This window comes from Leptodactylus fuscus, chromosome 1 (assembly GCF_031893055.1).
Source record: "Leptodactylus fuscus isolate aLepFus1 chromosome 1, aLepFus1.hap2, whole genome shotgun sequence".
NCBI lineage: Eukaryota > Metazoa > Chordata > Amphibia > Anura > Leptodactylidae > Leptodactylus > Leptodactylus fuscus.
This window is the reverse complement of record NC_134265.1, coordinates 85,744,583-85,763,004: the sequence shown is the minus strand read 5'-3', so window position 1 is coordinate 85,763,004 and position 18,422 is coordinate 85,744,583. Positions and strand designations below refer to the sequence as shown.

The 18,422-nt window shown below is 39.6% G+C and overlaps 1 protein-coding gene across 4 annotated transcripts in view; it reads left to right on the top strand.

The window, feature by feature from the left end:
- The window catches only part of OSBP2 (oxysterol binding protein 2), a 219,053-nt gene that overhangs the window by 125,966 nt on the left and 74,665 nt on the right, over positions 1-18,422 (top strand). For all 4 annotated transcript variants that reach the window (XM_075272643.1, XM_075272652.1, XM_075272669.1 and 1 more), the window contains one exon: positions 8,270-8,520. In XM_075272643.1, the coding sequence (XP_075128744.1) occupies positions 8,270-8,520 (251 nt within the window). The remainder of the gene's footprint in view (positions 1-8,269; positions 8,521-18,422) is intronic.

The following is an 18,422-nucleotide window of genomic DNA, read 5'->3' as shown; positions in this document are numbered from 1 at the left end:
AATTTTTTGCTTTTGTTTGATAGTTCAGCAATAAAGTATTTAATTATTTATTAATATCTGATATTTATACTGCATAGCATACGCAGAAAGTTTTCACTAATATCCATCCCGGTCTAAAGTTAGGCAATCTATCAAAAAATACAAGGTTAAGATGGGTGTAAAGTAATTTAACCACTTCAGTACCCGGCCAATTTGTGGTCGAGGACCAGACACATTTTCGGGTTTTTTTGTATGTGCGGTTTTGAGGGCTGTAACATTTTTCTCGTATGTCTCATTCAACTAATTTTTGCGTCTTTTTTTTTCGGGGACACATAGGGCTTTATTTTTAAGTTTTTATTTTCGAATGTGTTTTATTTATTTTTTTTATATCCGGGAAAATATAAACATAATAGGAGGGAAATTGTGTCTGGTTTTAACTTTATTTTTTTTTTTATTTAATAACACAAAGTGCTACTGAAAAACTTTATAAAATAGTTTTTCCTCTCCGTTACGGTAATTTTTTATTTTGTATGGTGTTGTCGGGGGTGGGGCTACAACCTTTAATAACGGTGTTATTAGCGTATTATTTTATTATTTTTAAATTACTTGATTTTCATTTTTTTTTAAAACTTTTTTATTATATTTTATTTTTATCTTTTTTTCAGATTGTGTCCCCATAAGGTCATAAGAGACCTTTGGGGACATCTGATCACTTTTTTCTTTGTTAGAGATGCTGATTTCCCCTGCAACTGAGGTTGCTACATTTAGCTTCAGTTGCAGGAGGAATCCAGCCTCCTGCACACTGTTCTTTACACTCACCCAGCAGCTCTTGTAAGACACTGAGCCCAGCATATCACGTGACCGTCGGGTCAGAGGGCGACCGCATCAGGTGGCGTCCATAGCTGTGTATACAGCACTCATTGAGCGCTGTATACACAGCGATCGAGAAGGCAGGGAAGGGAATAAACCTTCCCTGCCTTCTCTCTGGGAGTTCCGGCTGAAGTCACAGCCGGCTCCCAGCTTCAGCAGCTGCACAATCTCCGTGCAGCTGCTGTGTTCTGATTGGACGTACTGGTACGTCCTGTCAGAACTACCATACTACCATACTGGTACGTCCTGTCAGAACTAGGCAACCACTTCCCGGATGTTTATAGTCTATGGGCGGTCTGGAAGTGGTTAAAGAGGTTATCCCATCTCAAGGATCCTATCTTTAATGGTAGCTTAAGTAAATTGAAGACTTTTCCTAAATATGTTCTTAAAAATGCTGCTTTGTTTTCTTGCTATGTGAACTTATTCCTCCCATTGTTTACACAGCGTTGCTATAACCATGGACCTGTGAGATAGGACAAGTGATGTCACTCACTCACAGTGTCGGCAGGTCAATCAGTTCAGCTAATTGCAGTTTGCTGATAAAGTCTGTTATCTCTCTATGTAACCACACAGATAACACTGAGTCCATTCTGTACAAGCATATGCATATTATCTGATCTGCATAAGTATTGTGATACCTCAGTGTCCGGTTCAACAAGAGAGAAGGGGTGGAGAGAAATACAGGAAGTGAGAAGAAGAGACAAAAGGCAGACTGCTAAAACCCTGAAATGGGAAAACCCTTTTAACGTATTACATTATATCTAGAGAGGTAGCAAAGATTGCCTTGGTACTGCCGACTTGTTGCAGTGAGATATCTTATCACAGAGCACAACAAAGGCTACAGAAAAGCCATTGAAGGAGTCAAGTTAACATGTTACACTGTGGCACAGAACTTTAAGTGTCAAGTTTAAGTTTGCTACATTGGTACATTACATAATAATCAATCCAAAATGTACATATGATATTAGGGTTAAATTGCAAATGAGTACACCTAAATCATCAAAACAAATCCCATGGGTAAACTAATATAGAACCTCAGCTTATAATAGAGAGGAGTAAATTCATGCGCCTCTAAATATAATAACACTAATAATAACCATGCCATTAAGTATGTATGCAACCAAAGCACCACACATGGTAGTCTTCTATAATACACCGCTAGCACAGAGGTTCAGAAAATAAAGGAAACCACTGTGTCTTACCATGTCGTGAGAAGCGACTTCCAGTAGTCAAGTTTATCCTTTTTTTGACTACCTTACTGGTTGCATGCATGGTTAATTTATTGTAAATTTTGTGGTTCAGAAACAAATAAGTTAAGAAAACCGTGTACAAGGAAATGTGGGAATGTCTATATTCATGGATTCCTGGGCTGTTGACAATTTCCTATTACAGTTCAGTTACATTGATATGTTATGTAAGTAGATTAAATCCTAGGAAAATCAGTCTACACACCGCAGAGAGCTGGAGCGTAACAGTTGTTATCTGATCTGCTCTAGATCCATAATTGACCGTAAAATTTAATACACAAATGCATGCACCAGATTATGGCAGATAACCCATCTCTTCCCTGTATATGACAATCATAATTCTGAAAAAACCTTAATATATGAATTTACATGAAAATATAGGTTGATTATTTAGCGCGTTTCTTTCTCAGTATAATTTATGATAACGCCATTATTTCTTTCATGAAGTAACTGCTATCAGTCTTATTAATAATAATAATAATAATGGTTTGGAATTAAATAATTTCCAAACCTTACAGTCACCAATGTCTGCAAATTATATGCGCCTATAAGGGTAAGTCCACACAGGTTTTTTTGGACCAGATTTTGACACGGAATCCGCCGCAGAATCGGGCTTCAAAAAACTCCTCCAATTGACTTCAATGGGAGCCGTTCACTTCTTTTTTCCGCTAGTGGTTTCTTGCCGCTCGCAGAAAAAAGAAGTGAGCTGCTCTTTCTCACCTCCTCCTTATCATGGTCACAGTGGCTGACTTCTATGCTATGGTGCATTTAAAAAAACAAATATATATATATATATATATATATATATATATATATATATATATACACACACACACATACTGGAAATGTTACTGTTACCCTTAGTTCACATCTGCGTTTGGTAATCTGTTCAGGGCGTCCACATGAAGACCACCTGAACGGACTACCGAACGCACTGGCAAGCCGTGTGCAGTGAAAGCACACGGACCCCATAGACTATAATGCAGACATGAAAGTAGACCACGATCTACTTTTCTGTCCGAATGCACACAGACTCCATTATAGTCTATAGGGTCTGTGTGCTTTCACTGGCACACTGCTTGCCAGTGCTTTTGGTCTTCCGTTCGGGGGTCCTCATGTGGACTCCCCCGTTGTTTTTTTTAAAGTATTCCTCATCTGTGTGACACCGTGTGACTCTCATCTATATATGTACCTAGTTTTATTAACAAACCTCGACAAATATGACAGCGAGCGATATTTCTAAAGCCGAAACAGAAGTCAGCAGCAAATGTACATATTTCCAATGCCACGGGCCTCATTTCATCTCCAGTTAATCTGTACTGGAGATTAATGGAGGGACAGAACAATATATTGCCTTCTAAGCAATAGTTGATTCAGCGTTTCATGGCTTTCTGACAGTAAACACTTTAAAGCTTCATTACGGCTGTTCTGCATAGCAAATGGTTTCAGGTGGAAAAAGCGCTTTGTTTGCTGTTTGGGGAATTCATTAATTGTGCTGTCCTAGAGTCTGACTGTCACTATTCGCTATATACAAGCCACGAAACACTAGGCATTGTGCGTATGACAAAGACTTTGGGAAGGGAACAGCTCTGGTATAAGTTGCGCTTCAGACACACTTACTAAAGATGACTGTTCAGGCTTTGTCTTCTGGCACATATTATGCATTGCTTTTCTCACAAGTAGCCCTCCATGCTGAACCCTGGGATATACCAGGCAGGAAAACAATTAAAAAGCAAATGCTTTTGTGTGTGAAGCACGGCAGAGCTGGAAGCAGAGAACCACTGAACATGAATAATAAATATGCAGGGAGATTACATGGAAGGAAACCCATTTTACCAGCCTATAGAAAATCATTTAACCTACAGCGCAAAGTCTTTATAAAATTTGTGACCTTGCTCAGTATAAATGCCTTGTCCTATACTGTGTAATGGGTAAGCTGTAATTCATGGGAAACAATAGCACTAGGTTTACAACGAAGTGTCACAAGGTCATGGAGCTTGTCTTATTATTTCTATGGTCTGCAAGTAATATAAGAAAACTGTGAAAAGTAGGGTTAAAGGTCCCTGAATAATGCAATTCCAAATATATAATGCATCTATTGTACAACTTGAGTTAAGTCTTGTTTTCCAAGGAGATGTTCAGTTTCAGCAAATAAATGTTATACAATTTTCCAATATTCCTTTCATATCTTATTAAAGAGGTATTCCGCTTTTATGACGTGATGGTATATTGCTAGGATAGGTAATCTCTATAGAATTGATGGGTGTGAATTATGGTACGCCTACTGATCCTGAAGATACAGTGATGCATCTCCTTATACATTATCCCTGCACCTTTTGGTCACCTGGCTGTACAAGGAGTTGCCCTAATATTTTGAAGTAAAACACAACACTGAAATAAAACCAGGAAAAACATGAAACAGATCAAAAAATGAAAGAACCTCAAAATGCACGGAACAAAAATCTCTCAGCCAAAGACTTGGTGCAATAGCAAATAGACAACAAAAAAAAGCGATTTAGCACTATGAGGTCTTTAAAATAAATCTTGACTTTTAATGATCATAACCAAAAAATAACAAAAACATAACGCAAGAATCAGTAAGGAGACGTGAAAAATCAGCACATAAAAACATGATAATCGATCGGTTTACGGATTTCGAGGCGTGCTGCCTCTTACTCATAGCCCTACTCTTGGCTATCTGGCTGTATAAGGAGTTGTCCTAATCTTTCAAAGTCAAACACAACAGTGAAATAAAAGGGGGGCACTTATTTCACCTCTAAGTAGCTAATGCATCAAAACCCTCCATTCCTTCCTGAAATCCCTTTGTACTCCTCCTCCTCTAATCCCGCACACCTACTTATATTTTCCTGCCTAAACTGTCTCTCGTTGGTCCCTAAATTGCGCCCCCCCCCCCCCCCTTTCCCAAGCTACCTGGGGCAGTTAACTCCTCAGTTAACTTCCTATCCCTTTCATTTTACATGGCTGCTCATTCTTCACTCTTCAGAATAGAAGATGATAGGTTCTAGTAGATGACATGGTCCTCTTTTAAGGGGTTGTAGGATTGGAAAACCTGGCTAATTTTTTTTTCTACCCAGGAAGTGACATCACGTCCGTTGGTCACATGCCCATTATCTTAATGGGACTAGGCTGTAACCGTGACGTGCGGTCACTTCCTGGGAAGAAGAAATTAGGAATGTTTTCTAATCCTGCACAATACCTTTAAGAAGAATGAGTTTGGGCACCTGCAACATTATCCTGAGATATAGCTATCGTCTATTTAAAGCCATCCTCTGTCAGGAAGGTATACAGGCTGATATATCAGAGCCATGTATTATATGTCATCTCTTCCACAGAAAGTAACATTCAAACAGAATTGTCATCGGGCTAATGGTTGAAATGTAAAAAAGTTTGACCGGAAAATGCGTGTTGGGGTTTGAGATGGTGGTGGTCTGTTGGTGTGAATTATGTCACAATTGGGTTGGTATTGTTTATCATTTATTCATGTGTTTTATGCTATTTATGCTATGGCCATTTCTATAGGACTATATGCAATCCAACAGCCATCTTGTCTTTTAATCTTTTTATGTGTTTTGGATCATGATGGCCATATGTATTTGGTAATTTAATAAAGCTTAGGATTTATTTTTCTTACATGGCCTGTTGCTTAGGGTAGATATCGTCGTTGTGAGTAGTACTTTCTTCCATATGACAAATGATATCTTATGTAAGTAACATATGGCAAAAATGCTGCATAACTTCCATCCTGTCTCTGTCTGCACAGCTCTGCCATGACGCCTTACCATAGATATTGTGAACCATAGGCAGGTAATTTGGGTGTTTAGTAATTCATGCAACGTGCCAGAAAAAAAAACAGTATAAAATTTACAATATGACTATTGCCAGCTGCCTGTAATTTTTAATAATCCCCTAGCCCTTGGCAGACCGTGGCTTATGACACTTATTAAGTCTTGTAGAAGAGTTCACAGTTTTTGCAGCAGATTATTTCCCCGGGGGTTTAACTAGCAAAAAATTGGATTCTGCCTCTGTAGATGAGATTCTTAGTATATGCGTCCTGTACAATGATTATTAGCATCACACTGAGCTTCTCCTACATACTGTAGGCTACACAGGAGACGCTTCATTTTTATTTTATTTATTTATTGGTAAAGAGAGGATACCTGCAGATTCTCAATATTACATCAAATGTGAATGGGATTTTTCAACTCCAGCAGAGGTAGCGTGTTGTGTGAGCTAAACAGCCTGGGCGAATTGTTTTTTTGTTTTTTTTTCTGGATGGGATAGATGTTGCTCTGAAGTCAGAATTTATAATATAAGACATTTTGGTTGGGTCAGTGGTACGGTATTTTTATATCCTGTTCTGGGTATGTCATAGGTTTTCCCATAAGTTTCTCCACTGGGCGGGCCATTACCTCTATTTGTATATAGAGCGGCTGCTGCGGTGGCATTATGGCGATGAGACCACTGCCTTTTTCTCAGCATCAATGTGACATCACCGCTGCAGCCATTCTATATGCAAATATAGTATAGTGGAGGTGATGGCTGATCCAGCACAGGAATGGAGTGTCATGATCAAAAGAAGACACACCTTTATTATTATTAATAATAATAATACATTTTATTTATATAGCTCCAACATATTCTGCAGTGCTGTACAATTAGTAATTTAGTGAGTTCTGTAACAAACGGTTTGGGTCCAGGCTAGCAATATTTAGTATTGTCATTAGCTGTAGTATTATAATCTAGCATTATGTTATAAAAAACATATGAAATGTTACAATTGACATATTGTTTGATTGTATAGCAGGTATGTTCTTGATACATAAATGTATATACACAGATACTGCGCGTCTGCCCTTGTGAAGTGCATAACTATCAATAGCCAATATTTTTTTTTTTTTTTTTTTTTTTTTTTTTTTTTTTTTTTAAGCAAAATTGCTGTGTGACTTCATAGCTTTATTTAGTTTGTATGCCTTGTGGTTATATGTGGAACATAAGGATTATATTTTGAGTTTCATTTTCTGGTGTTTCTTTAATCCCTACAGAGGCTTTAAAGGGGCTCTATCATTGGGAAAAGTCATTTTTAACTAAACACATCCTTGCATAGCCTTTAGAAATGCTATTCCACATTTACCTTTAGTATGTAGATTGCCTCAGTGGTTTCTGAATAAGTCTGTTTTTATTAATATGCTAATGAGCTTCCAACCAGCACAGGAAGTTCCCAGCAGCACTCGTCTCTGCTATTATCTCCTATGTGTGTGTGCAAACCAGAATCAGGAAGTCATCAGCAGCAGCACAGGCTACATAGGAAAGAATAGGCAGAGGGTGCACGATGAGACTTCCGGGGGTGCACCGACAGGCTAATTAGCATATGGATAAAAATGGGCTCATTCAAAAACCACTGAGGCGATTTACATACAAAAGGTATATGTGGAATAGCCTTTCTAAAGCCTATGCAAGGATGTGCTTAGTTAAAAACGACTTTTCCCAATGATAGAGCCCCTTTAAAGGGTATTTTCAGCAACACAAATTGTCAGCTTTGCTGTTCAGTTACATTAAATAATTAATATTGATTGGTCATAAAATCCTCAAAATAACTCAAGGCAAACGGCAAAAAATTGTAGTGGTTCTCCAGGATTGTAATATTGGTGATCTACAGTATCAGAAGGGTACTGTAGATTCTATCTGATCAGTGGATGTTTGAGGCACGTGACCCCTAGACAGCTGTTTGAGTGGCTTTGCGAACCATCACTGAATACCAAGCACAGTGCTATAAAATCCATTGCAACTGCTCTTGATATGGTAATTCAACCCCATTCACTTGAATGGGACTGAGCTGCAAACAGATCATGAAGTGACTGAAAGTTATAGCATTGGCCTGTATAGCAGAGGTGACACTCTGCTTGAGGCAGCTGAAGATACTGAGGCTTATTTTATAGAAAGGTCATCCATATGAAAACTGACAATTCTTTTAAACAAGCAAAGGGGCATTTGAAAAGTCTTTAAAGATAAAATATTGATGAAAAATAGATTTGTTTGGATACAAGATTTCTTTGCTATCATCTCTCATTCTATATGAGCTTTCTCTGTTTATTGCTTATAGATGTAAGATCTTCTAGTCTGAAGAGTAAAATGTGAAATTTCTCTTTGTGTAGATGACTCCGGGGATGATGAACCGAGCTCACAGTCTGACAAGAGCGAGTTACACAGCTCCTTGAAGTCTTTGACCAGTAAGCTAGATGACCTCAGTACATGCAATGACCTCATTGCCAAGCACGGAGCAGCACTGCAGCGCTCCCTGAGTGAGCTGGAAAACCTAAAATTACCAGCAGAGAGCAGTGAGAAGATCAAGTCCGTGAATGAAAGAGCCACTCTCTTCAGGATCACCTCTAATGCAATGATCAATGTAAGTCTTCTTGAAACCGTGTTTTATGTGATGACATAAGCTTTCATTGTACATTGACAGTAGACCAAGCAAGATAGTATAAAAGGCTATTTTTTTCCGTCTACTATGCAACTTTGGTTGTTTCTCACTATACTAACAAAACCTAGATATATAATTTTATAGGGATGGAATACGGGGTAGGTAGAAGAGGCAGCCTGGGGTTCAGCTGACACCCAGATAAACTGAAGAAAAGAGGAGCTCGTGCTACCATATTGTCAGAAACCGCCACGCCAACAAATGACAGGTATAGGATTAGTCAAAATGTAATTCATTTTTACGGCAAAATGGGTGCTGCATGCTGTGCTATTTATGCTGTCAAAACTGATAGAAAAGCTAACACATCCTCTTAAAGGGAATGTGACAAACAGTAGTAAGAGCCCAATGCTTGCTGAGCACCAGTTGCTGATATAACATGTCCATAAGCGCTTGTTTGCATCAACCTTTACATAGGCCTATGCAAACTGCAAGGGGGAAGAACTATCGCTACTGCATTGTTTGTTCCCTATACAGATCCATTATGTATGTTTGTTTACAAAAAATGTCAACAATGATTTTTGCCAACAAACAATGAGTTTTGGTGCTCCATAAAGATGTGATCACCCAACAGACAAGATTTACTTGCTTGTTGGCCAAACGCTGGCACCTTTACCCAGGGCAATTATTAGGCCCAAGTGTTCCTATGAGAGCTTCCTCAATAGGTTATTGACCCATGTGAAAGAGCCTTTAAGACTCGGATCTGGTCCCCTGCTGTACATGTAGCAACTAGTTACCAGTTCTCAATCAAACCTTTACGCATACCTAACCTTTCAAGAGACTTTTCATACATCAATAGTACTTGTGCATGAGGAGTAACACTATATCTGGCCATTAGATGGGATATAGTTTGCAATGTTTAACTGTTCCCCCTCTATAGGCTCTACTTCTAGTTTGCATTCTTCTCTGAGCTGGTGGTTAGAGGTTAGATGCCATACACTGCAACCAGAAAGTAGAGGCGAATCATCTCTGTAACTGTCTCTCTCTCATTCATTCAGAAACCGTCCCAAGGACATGCAAGACACATATAGAGAAGTAGTGACTGTACGGATGTAAATCTACTGCTTTGTGATAGAAAACCCCCATATATCTGCAGCATTTGACTAAGGCCCGGTTCACATCTGTGCATGGGTTTCCGTTCTGGAAGTCCACCTGGGGACCCCCGAATGGAAACCTAATCTGCATAAAAAATCGGTTAGTTAAGGAAACCCGCCGACCCCACAGACTATAATGAGGTCTATGCGGTTTCCACTCAGTTTCCGCATGAAAAATGTAGAGAGAAAAGTGCTGATTGCAGGACTTTTCTCTCTGCATTTTTCATGCGGAGAGGAAAACAGAATGGCCCAAACACAAATGTGAATCAGGCCTAAGCCTTTCTTCTCCTATCTACTGCACTTCCTGCTCCCTCCTCCCCCCTCTCCTTTCCATAGACTTTGATAGATTTGTCTTAATCATGTGACCAGCTATAAGATAAATTACAAAGCTTCTTATAATGACCTGTAATATTCATTTTTGCAACATTTGTTGAAGATTTAGTGACCATTTAAGTTCAGTATTGTAAATGCTGTATAGATGTAGATTGGTATTTATATAACTGAGAGGGGCTCCTGGAAATCTAAAATAATCTCATCTAGCATTGTGGGTCACGTTACAGAATGCAGGATACCGCTAGTCAGTTGTCTAACGCAAGCTGGTCATAAAATGGCCTCTGTCTACTGACATGTTTACAAAGAAGCCATAACAGATTACAGCACCCTTGGGTGTTATCAGGTCACTTTTGTTGCTATAGATGCATTTCCAGCAGTAACATTACAATAGGGATTTACCTCCAAAGGTGGAGCTTTACCCTGTTTCCATCCATGAGTTCCTCCAACAAATTATATTGCTGTTTCTTACTAAATTCTGTCTCTTACGTTTAACCTTACACTGATCTCATTGAGTTAATATAAAGTGTAGGTGTATAGGTGTAACAGATATGAATATGACTAACATTAGGTTCACACTAGCGCCTGGACTCCGTACTGAGCTTTCCATCTTCTGCATGCAGGAGATAGAAAGCTGTCAGACCCAGTCGGGCCGTGAGCGACGGTGAGCGTTTTATGCTCTCTGCCGCGAAACCGTTTTTTTTTTAAAACCGGACACAAAGTACTGCATGTCCAACTCTGTGTCCGGTTTTAAAAAATGCGGTTTTGCGGCGGAGAGCATAAAACACTCACCTGCACTCACGGCGGGACATCTTTCAAACCCATTCAAATGAATGGGTATGAAAGAGTCCTGCAGGTGTCCGTCTCCTGCTCAGTTTTGTGCAGGAAACTGAAACCTGCATGAACGGAGACCGGGCGCAGATGTGAACGAGCCCTAACACAGTGAAACTTTAGTGCAACTTTTTCAATGGCTTTTGTAAAGGATAACTCCCTTCCTGACATCCACCATAATAGTACGTCAGAAGTTGGGTATTTAAATATGGCGCCTGTTCAAGGTCTGAGTAGGCTCCATAATCGTGGGTTATCCTGGCAGCAGTATTTGTGGTCAGAGACCTCTGATCACAGGCACTTAAACCCCCAGATGCCATAGTCAGATTTGTCCATGTGCATCTGAGAAATTTTCAGTTTTACTTTTTGGGGGGGGGGGTGGCGAACAGCCCCAGTGCAGTGCGCTTGCGGGAGCTGTTCTGTTCACATGGCATTCAAAAGCCTTCAGAAAGCTCCAAGGCCTGTCATAGCAATAATGAAGGTTTACCATAGACTTCAATTCAGTAGTATTACAGTCTATGGTATAAGCAGTCTGATAAGTACAAGTTCAAGCCTCACATGGGGGTTAAAAGTAAGTTTTTAAAAATATCAATCATTGCCCCCCCCCCCATAGGAATAGACTGAGAGCCTGAGTTCTGTGTATAAAACAGTGACCTCCAGGTGATATGGGCAGCGCCAGGAGCTATATCTGTCAGATAAAGTAACAAGTAAGTTTAACCCTCACACCATCCCATTGAACCCCCTATGTAGAAATGAGGGAGACAATAAAAATTTTAGGAAGCTGCTTCTTTACATTCATCTTGTACTTGGTAAATGTGTATGACAGGTGCAGTGGTCCTAAGCTGCCGATCCTTGCCTATCCTGATGAAGATGTTAATGTAGCTCAATGTGTGTTTGTTTTTATTTCCATTGTATTTACTGCACCTGCTTTATAGTGTGTAACGATGGTGACACATATATATCTGCATAGAAGCTGTATACATTATAGAAGCTGTATGCATAACGCAGCAGTAGATTTTGAATGAAGACTATATGCAATGTTAATTCATTCTTTTACAGATGAATTGGAACAAAAATACATGCATCTGTAAATATCCTTTAAATGCACTGTTAATTAAAGATATAAGCACTGTATACATATTACGGTCAGCCTTAAAGGGGTGTTCCAATTCCTTTTATTAACCCCTACAGAGGCTTTAAATAGCAAACTCTGTATACTTTCCTCTCTATTCAGCAGAAGATGATGTTTCTTGCAGTTTTAGAATACTAGGTTGCTTAATACTGTTTCACAGTTTAGGAAGTTCTGTAACAACACAGATACTGTTAGGAAAGGGGCTGCCACAAGTGTGCAGATTCCAATGTCGGCTGAGTGTACAGGGTGAGTAGTAGACATGGAATATATATCACACCTTATGATAGAGAGATATAGAGATAACATATTGTGGATGGCTAGATAGTTGTGTACTTGGGCAAATACATAAATAATTATATAGTAATTTTTAAGATTAACTCACAATGTATCAATCTGGTTTTAACAAACGCTACTTTATGGTTGGCTTTAAGGATAATAGTTCAGTGTTAAGTGTAGGCTTGACTTGTAACATGTGATCTTTCAATGTGCTCTTGTGTAGGTCTAAGTTTAGGTTTAGTGTGTCGCTGAAGGTATCATCTCTCAGGCAAGCTTTAGGATTTGTTCAAATAGCTGTGTGGTGATCTTTGTTGTTGTGGTACTGTTCTGGAAGGGATGGTGCCCAGTGCCAAGGGGTTTAGCCTGGTACCAGTGTGTTCTGGAGCTGCTACCCTTGTGAGTGCTGTGGTGGGACAGTATTGGTTATCGCGTGGTCCTGTGCTAATAGACCACTCTAGTCTGTCTGATTCTTTGCCTCTTTATTGATTTTTTTAATTTTTTTATGGCTTTAACTTAATATAATGAATTTAGGTGTCACTGTAAAATGATCTGGAAGAAATCATGATTTGCCTCTTAATGCTAAATAAGATTCTGTTTCAGACATTGAAAACTTAGAGATCATAAGAGATCCCATGGATATTAAAAGGATGTTTTACTAGACTGAATAGCATTGTAGCTATAATCTATACTACCCTGCCATAGAAGGGTGAGATTACTAAAGAATATTCTAAATTATTGGAGATGATAGAGGTTATATAGGGAGAAATAAAGCTTACCAGTGTATTCCCTGCACTACATAAGCTTTATTACTAATATATATCCAGAGCCCCAGTTATTACCTATACTAAGCACAGGATGGAAGTCTGGCTCCTCGACCTCCCCTGCTGATGCTTTTCTTCTTAGTCACATGACCCACTCTGCACTACTCTATGTACCTGCACGAGAATACAGTGGAGTCAATGATGTCATAGAGAGCCAATGTGACAGCAGGGGAGGCAGTGCTCACAGATTTCTGTTGTGCTCTGCAAAGGCAAACATGGGGGCTCTGGGGGATTAGCAGCAATAAAACTTCCAGTGATCATTGTAGCTTGAAACCACATTTCACATACAATGCTCCAGACACTTTTGATCTCCTTAACATGATTTTGGCTAAAAGATCCAGTCAGTCAGTCTGGGAATTTCCTTGGTAAAAAAAAAAAAAACCCAAACCCTCTATTGCCGAAGTGTATGCACTGAATAACTGTCTGGTAGCGCCGCTCTACAGGACAGTGCTGTACCGCATGTTCTGTACTGGTCTATACCTGTGGTAGAATTGACTGCATCTTTGGACCCCAGGTGAGGGGGGCTTCATTTTACTTTTCTGATATACTGTGTACAGGACCCTGAAGGAACTTCTGACCTCTACACAGAATGTGATGACATACATCTTCCAGCAGTTCTATATGTAACTACTTTGCTTTATCTATATTGGTTGTCTGCTAATTTCTCTTTACTCTTCATTTACTTCTCCTTTTGAGATGATATTTTTGTGGTTTGTGGGTCAGTATTAGTTTTAGTATTGTAACTCAAGTCATTGACCATTATAGATAAGTGAATGCATTGTCTCAAGTAACTTCTTGTGTCTTATACTACAGAAGACAATAGGAGTACATTATATTATATATTATTTATTGTTATTGTAAGAATATAACTCATGGTTAAGCCATGGTAACCAGAATAATAGCCTCAGTTGTTTGCACTCAGTAGAAGTCAGGTTTATAGTATAATACAATGACTGTCTAGTCAAAAGCTCAGAAGTCATATAGATAGTCAGTACATACCGTGGATTGCCTGCTATTTGTTTCCTCAGATTTTGCTCTACTATTCTACTAATATGCTGCTATCTAGCTCAGCACCTTTACAGCAGAGCTGTAATCTGTGACTAGACTATATCTACAGTGCCTATAGGTAGTCTGAGACACACCTCCTGTCTCATTATTGGTTCAGGCCACTGGTTTCCTCCTCCTTCCCGAAACTCTGCCTCTTCAGTGTATAATACAAGCTCACCCAGAAGTCAATGAATGAAGAGCTCATTTCTATTATAGAAGGGCAGAATGATTATTTAAAGGGATTTTTTTTATGATCTTGTGCCATCTCAAGGATCCTATCTATACTGGAAGCTTATGTAAAATTAATGCTTTTCCTAAATATATTGCTTTAGAAATTCTGCTTTCTTTGCCTGCAATGTGACCTCATTCCTTCCATTGCTTACACAGCGTTGCTATAACCACGGACCTGGGAAATAGGACAAGTTATGTCAGTTACTTTGCTGATAAAGCCCAGTTTGTTATCTCTCTATGTAAACACACAGATAACACTGAGTCCATTCTGTACAAGCATCTGCATAATATTTGATCTGCAAAAGCATTGTATGTCCTGTTCAGCATGGGGGGAGGTAGGAGAAATACTGGAAGTGAGAAGCAGACACTGCAGGCAGCCTGATGATACACTGAGATTGAAGAACCCCTTTAATACGAATGTTAATTGTCAAAAGCACATTTAGTACATTCATAACAAGGTATCTATATATAGAAGACTATGTATACACACCTCAGAGTCAACAAGTATCTGAAGGACACAATGGGAAAAATATCAATCTCCTCAGTTTGGTCATGTATATATCAAACAGTGACTGAGTGTAGATAAAGACCTTGTCTTATATAGCTTAGGCCCAGTTCATATCTGCACATGGGTTCCCATTTGGTGGTCTGCTTGGGGACCCTCCAAATGGAAACCTAATCTGCAAAAAAGTGGCTATCTCAGGAAATCCGCAGACCCCATAGTCTATAATGAGGTCCGTGTGGTTTCCGCTTGGCTTCCACACGAAAACTGCAGAGAGAAAAGTGCTGGCAGGGTAATTGATTGACCCAAACGCAGATGAGAACCGGGCCTTACAAATTGATTATATAGCAATAGTCGATACTCGAGTTTGGTTAATATTGAAGTTGGTGCAGTATATGAGCAGGAGTCATTGGTCAGTGATATATTGCTGTCTCCAGAGACTGTGGCATATGTAAGAGCTCCGGCTGCTTCCACCCGGGTGACGTGACTGTGACATTCCTCTAGTAATTGGACACATTTGTCACAGTTGGTTTCCTGCACCTGATGCTATTACAGCTTCTGGTTACACAATGATTGAATAAGCTTGTAATGGCGGGACCTCAGGTGTTTCCATATAATTGTACAATTTTACATTAAGCCATTATTGTTACATGTTGCTTCTACAGAATATAATTTAACTTGTCCTTGAAAGAGTTTAGAGACATTATAAGGAAGTCAAATGTATTCACATTCTGAGTAACATGTACAGTTAACTGATCATCTCTTGTGTTACTCACATATTATGGTAACATAATATTCTCAAGATATCAGAAGCCCAAATACTGCTGACATTGATCATAGAGAAGTCCTAATACAGTAGTGTGCAGGCTACCACAAGTGCATGGTAAACTGGTATCTCCAAAGCTGACCATAGCATTGCAAGTGATGTTACCTAGATAGAACATATTGGCAATCGGATAACTTACTGCAAAGTAATATTAAATAACAAAAGACCTTCAAATGCAAGTTACAGTTTGCTAATATAGTTTGCCACATGGGTAATGTGCCAGCTTGTTTGTTGTTCGCTATTGTAATGTAATTATGTATTAGAATTGTTGTGTTTTCATACTATTATTGTAAATGTAAAACTTGTTACATGGAATTCGAGTTCATCCAATAGTAGATTATTAAACTGATCAGACTGATCGCACCTGATAGAAGAAACTCACAGAACGTGGTGTACAACGAAGATACAGCTATGGTATTATAATACAAGCAGGAAACCTCTTTATATTCGGTGGTACTTAAAGTAAATGTGACTTTCCGTTCTCATAGCGCTGGAAAAAAAAACATATACTATGTGATATAGATTTTGTCTGTCTATACAGGGGGACTAGTCCCCCACCCCTCTAGGTGACAGAAGTTGCTGTATGGCATCTGTAAGAAACCTTCACCAAACCACTGGTGTAAATGTAGGGTTGGCAGTGGTTGCAGCTGCAAATGAGTGTAGATGCCAGGGGTCCCACATGTCCCCCACTACACACTGTGGCTGGTTTAACGTCTCTGACCTCCTTTGCGATTTCCTTTAATGGCTGGCAGTCTTTTTATTATAAATATATTAATGCACCCTCTGACAAGTTGGAGTGAGAAGATTTATGATGCATAGCCTTCCACTATCAGAAAGGAGAAAATTAACCCTTTAATGTTAAAAATAGTACTTGGTCAGCAACTTAGTCAAGGATGGATTCTGTAGCGGAGGCTGATGTACAAAAGGGGAATATGATTAATATGAGGGGGATACTGGCATGGGGTGGTAAAAATGGGAAACTTGTGCGCACAGACCTGATGTGAAAAAGTCTTTATGGTGGTCAACTTCCACAGAGAGAAAAGGCAATTGAAATGATCCTAAAAGGTATAGATGGGACGTAGCTGACCATTGTGAGAAGAGATTGTTCAGGGGTGAGCTTTTGTATGAGCTCCTTTAGTTATGCCCATTCCCCAGATGTATATAGCTTGAGCATATTCCTCTTATGGAAGTCAATACCGCTGTGCCCACAGACCTTTACTGTACCTTCTTTAGTGAACTGGCCTTTCATTATGATGTTACAGTGAAGGGGACATCTTGTAGCTGTGCAGACACTGCTCTGTAACCTACAGGTGCTTGCTGGTGACATTCACATGAAAGAAGTTGACAAGTCTGCCCAGTAATGAGCCACCATGGCAGCTGCCGTGCAGGGCACTCTTCTGTTTATGGCATCTAGTACCGCTGATCACTACTATGTGGTAAAGGGATGCAAGGTCCAAAATATAGCGTGGTCGTAGGGTCCCAACCCGATATATAGAAGTAAATGGAACGACACACTTTCTTGTGCGAGGTAACAGAGTGTTTATTCTGTAGAGTGAAACGCTTTTCGGCACACCTAGTGCCTTCATCAGACTCTACACATTTCACAAAAGAAAATAAGAAAAAACAAAACACCACATGGTAATTAATTTCACACAAATTATATACAATATGTACAATAATAAAGGCCACAAGTAGACGTGCAGGTGTGACTGCGACCCTAGATCCAGGTGGGTTCAATTCTCCTGAGAGGTGATGAAATTTAAACGACACTTGTGGTGGATAGACTTGACTATAGGTAGGTAGAAGAGCCAGGTAGTCATATATCGTAATGGTGTAATAAGGAAAAATAATATACAAAAACATTGTATAAACATAACAGGTAGTCATGGGTAGAATAGGCCACACTAAAGGAAAAAGTGATCTAAGAACTTATATGACAAGCACAAATATATACAATATATACCTTCGTTAGCAATGTACCAAATGTGGGTATTCCTGGTGGTGTATACACAGGGTATTATTGCTGTGGAAAAGAATATATACTTAAACCATGTTTGTAGATAATAGCCAGGTTCTAATTAGGCATACACAACTGCAAATATAATATTTGCATCTACTGATAAACAGTAAGCTCGTTTGTCAAGGTGTTTACTACTCACAGTATTTACCCATAGTGTAAATGGTAGGTTCATTGTCAGTGTGTTAATCACACTATATGCCTCCAGGGAATAGCCATAGGATAGTTAGCAATAGCTCGTTGTCAGGGTGTACACTTACCTCCGCTTCTAAAGCCTGCAGGGTCCGCTGGAGATTGCAATAGCAAGAGATATGGTAATAACCACTAGAGCGCCAAAAAAGGAAAGTGGCCGTCCGGCTGCTAGATGAGGCGTCTAAGGATAGTGTATCCCGACTGCCTCTGTATCCGGCCGCCTGCCAATCACTGCGCGTAGTATGCGCAAGCTCAGTAGGAAAGCAGTCCGGGCATCGTATCTAACGTGCCGGCTGCGTGATAGATGGCTATGCGCATGCGTGTGATGAGAAGCCGTCGGCTGTTCGTTCCGGAGCTTCGCGCATGCGCAGAGCGGGGATATACGAGCGATAAGGAATAGAAGAGAGCCCGTAACAGTAGTTAGATACCGGACGTGGAGAACAGAAGGAGACCAAAGGAGAGATTATGCAGTGGATGCATACATTAAGCTAGTAGTGTATTCTAGGAGGATGCAGAGGATGCATAATCGTAGTG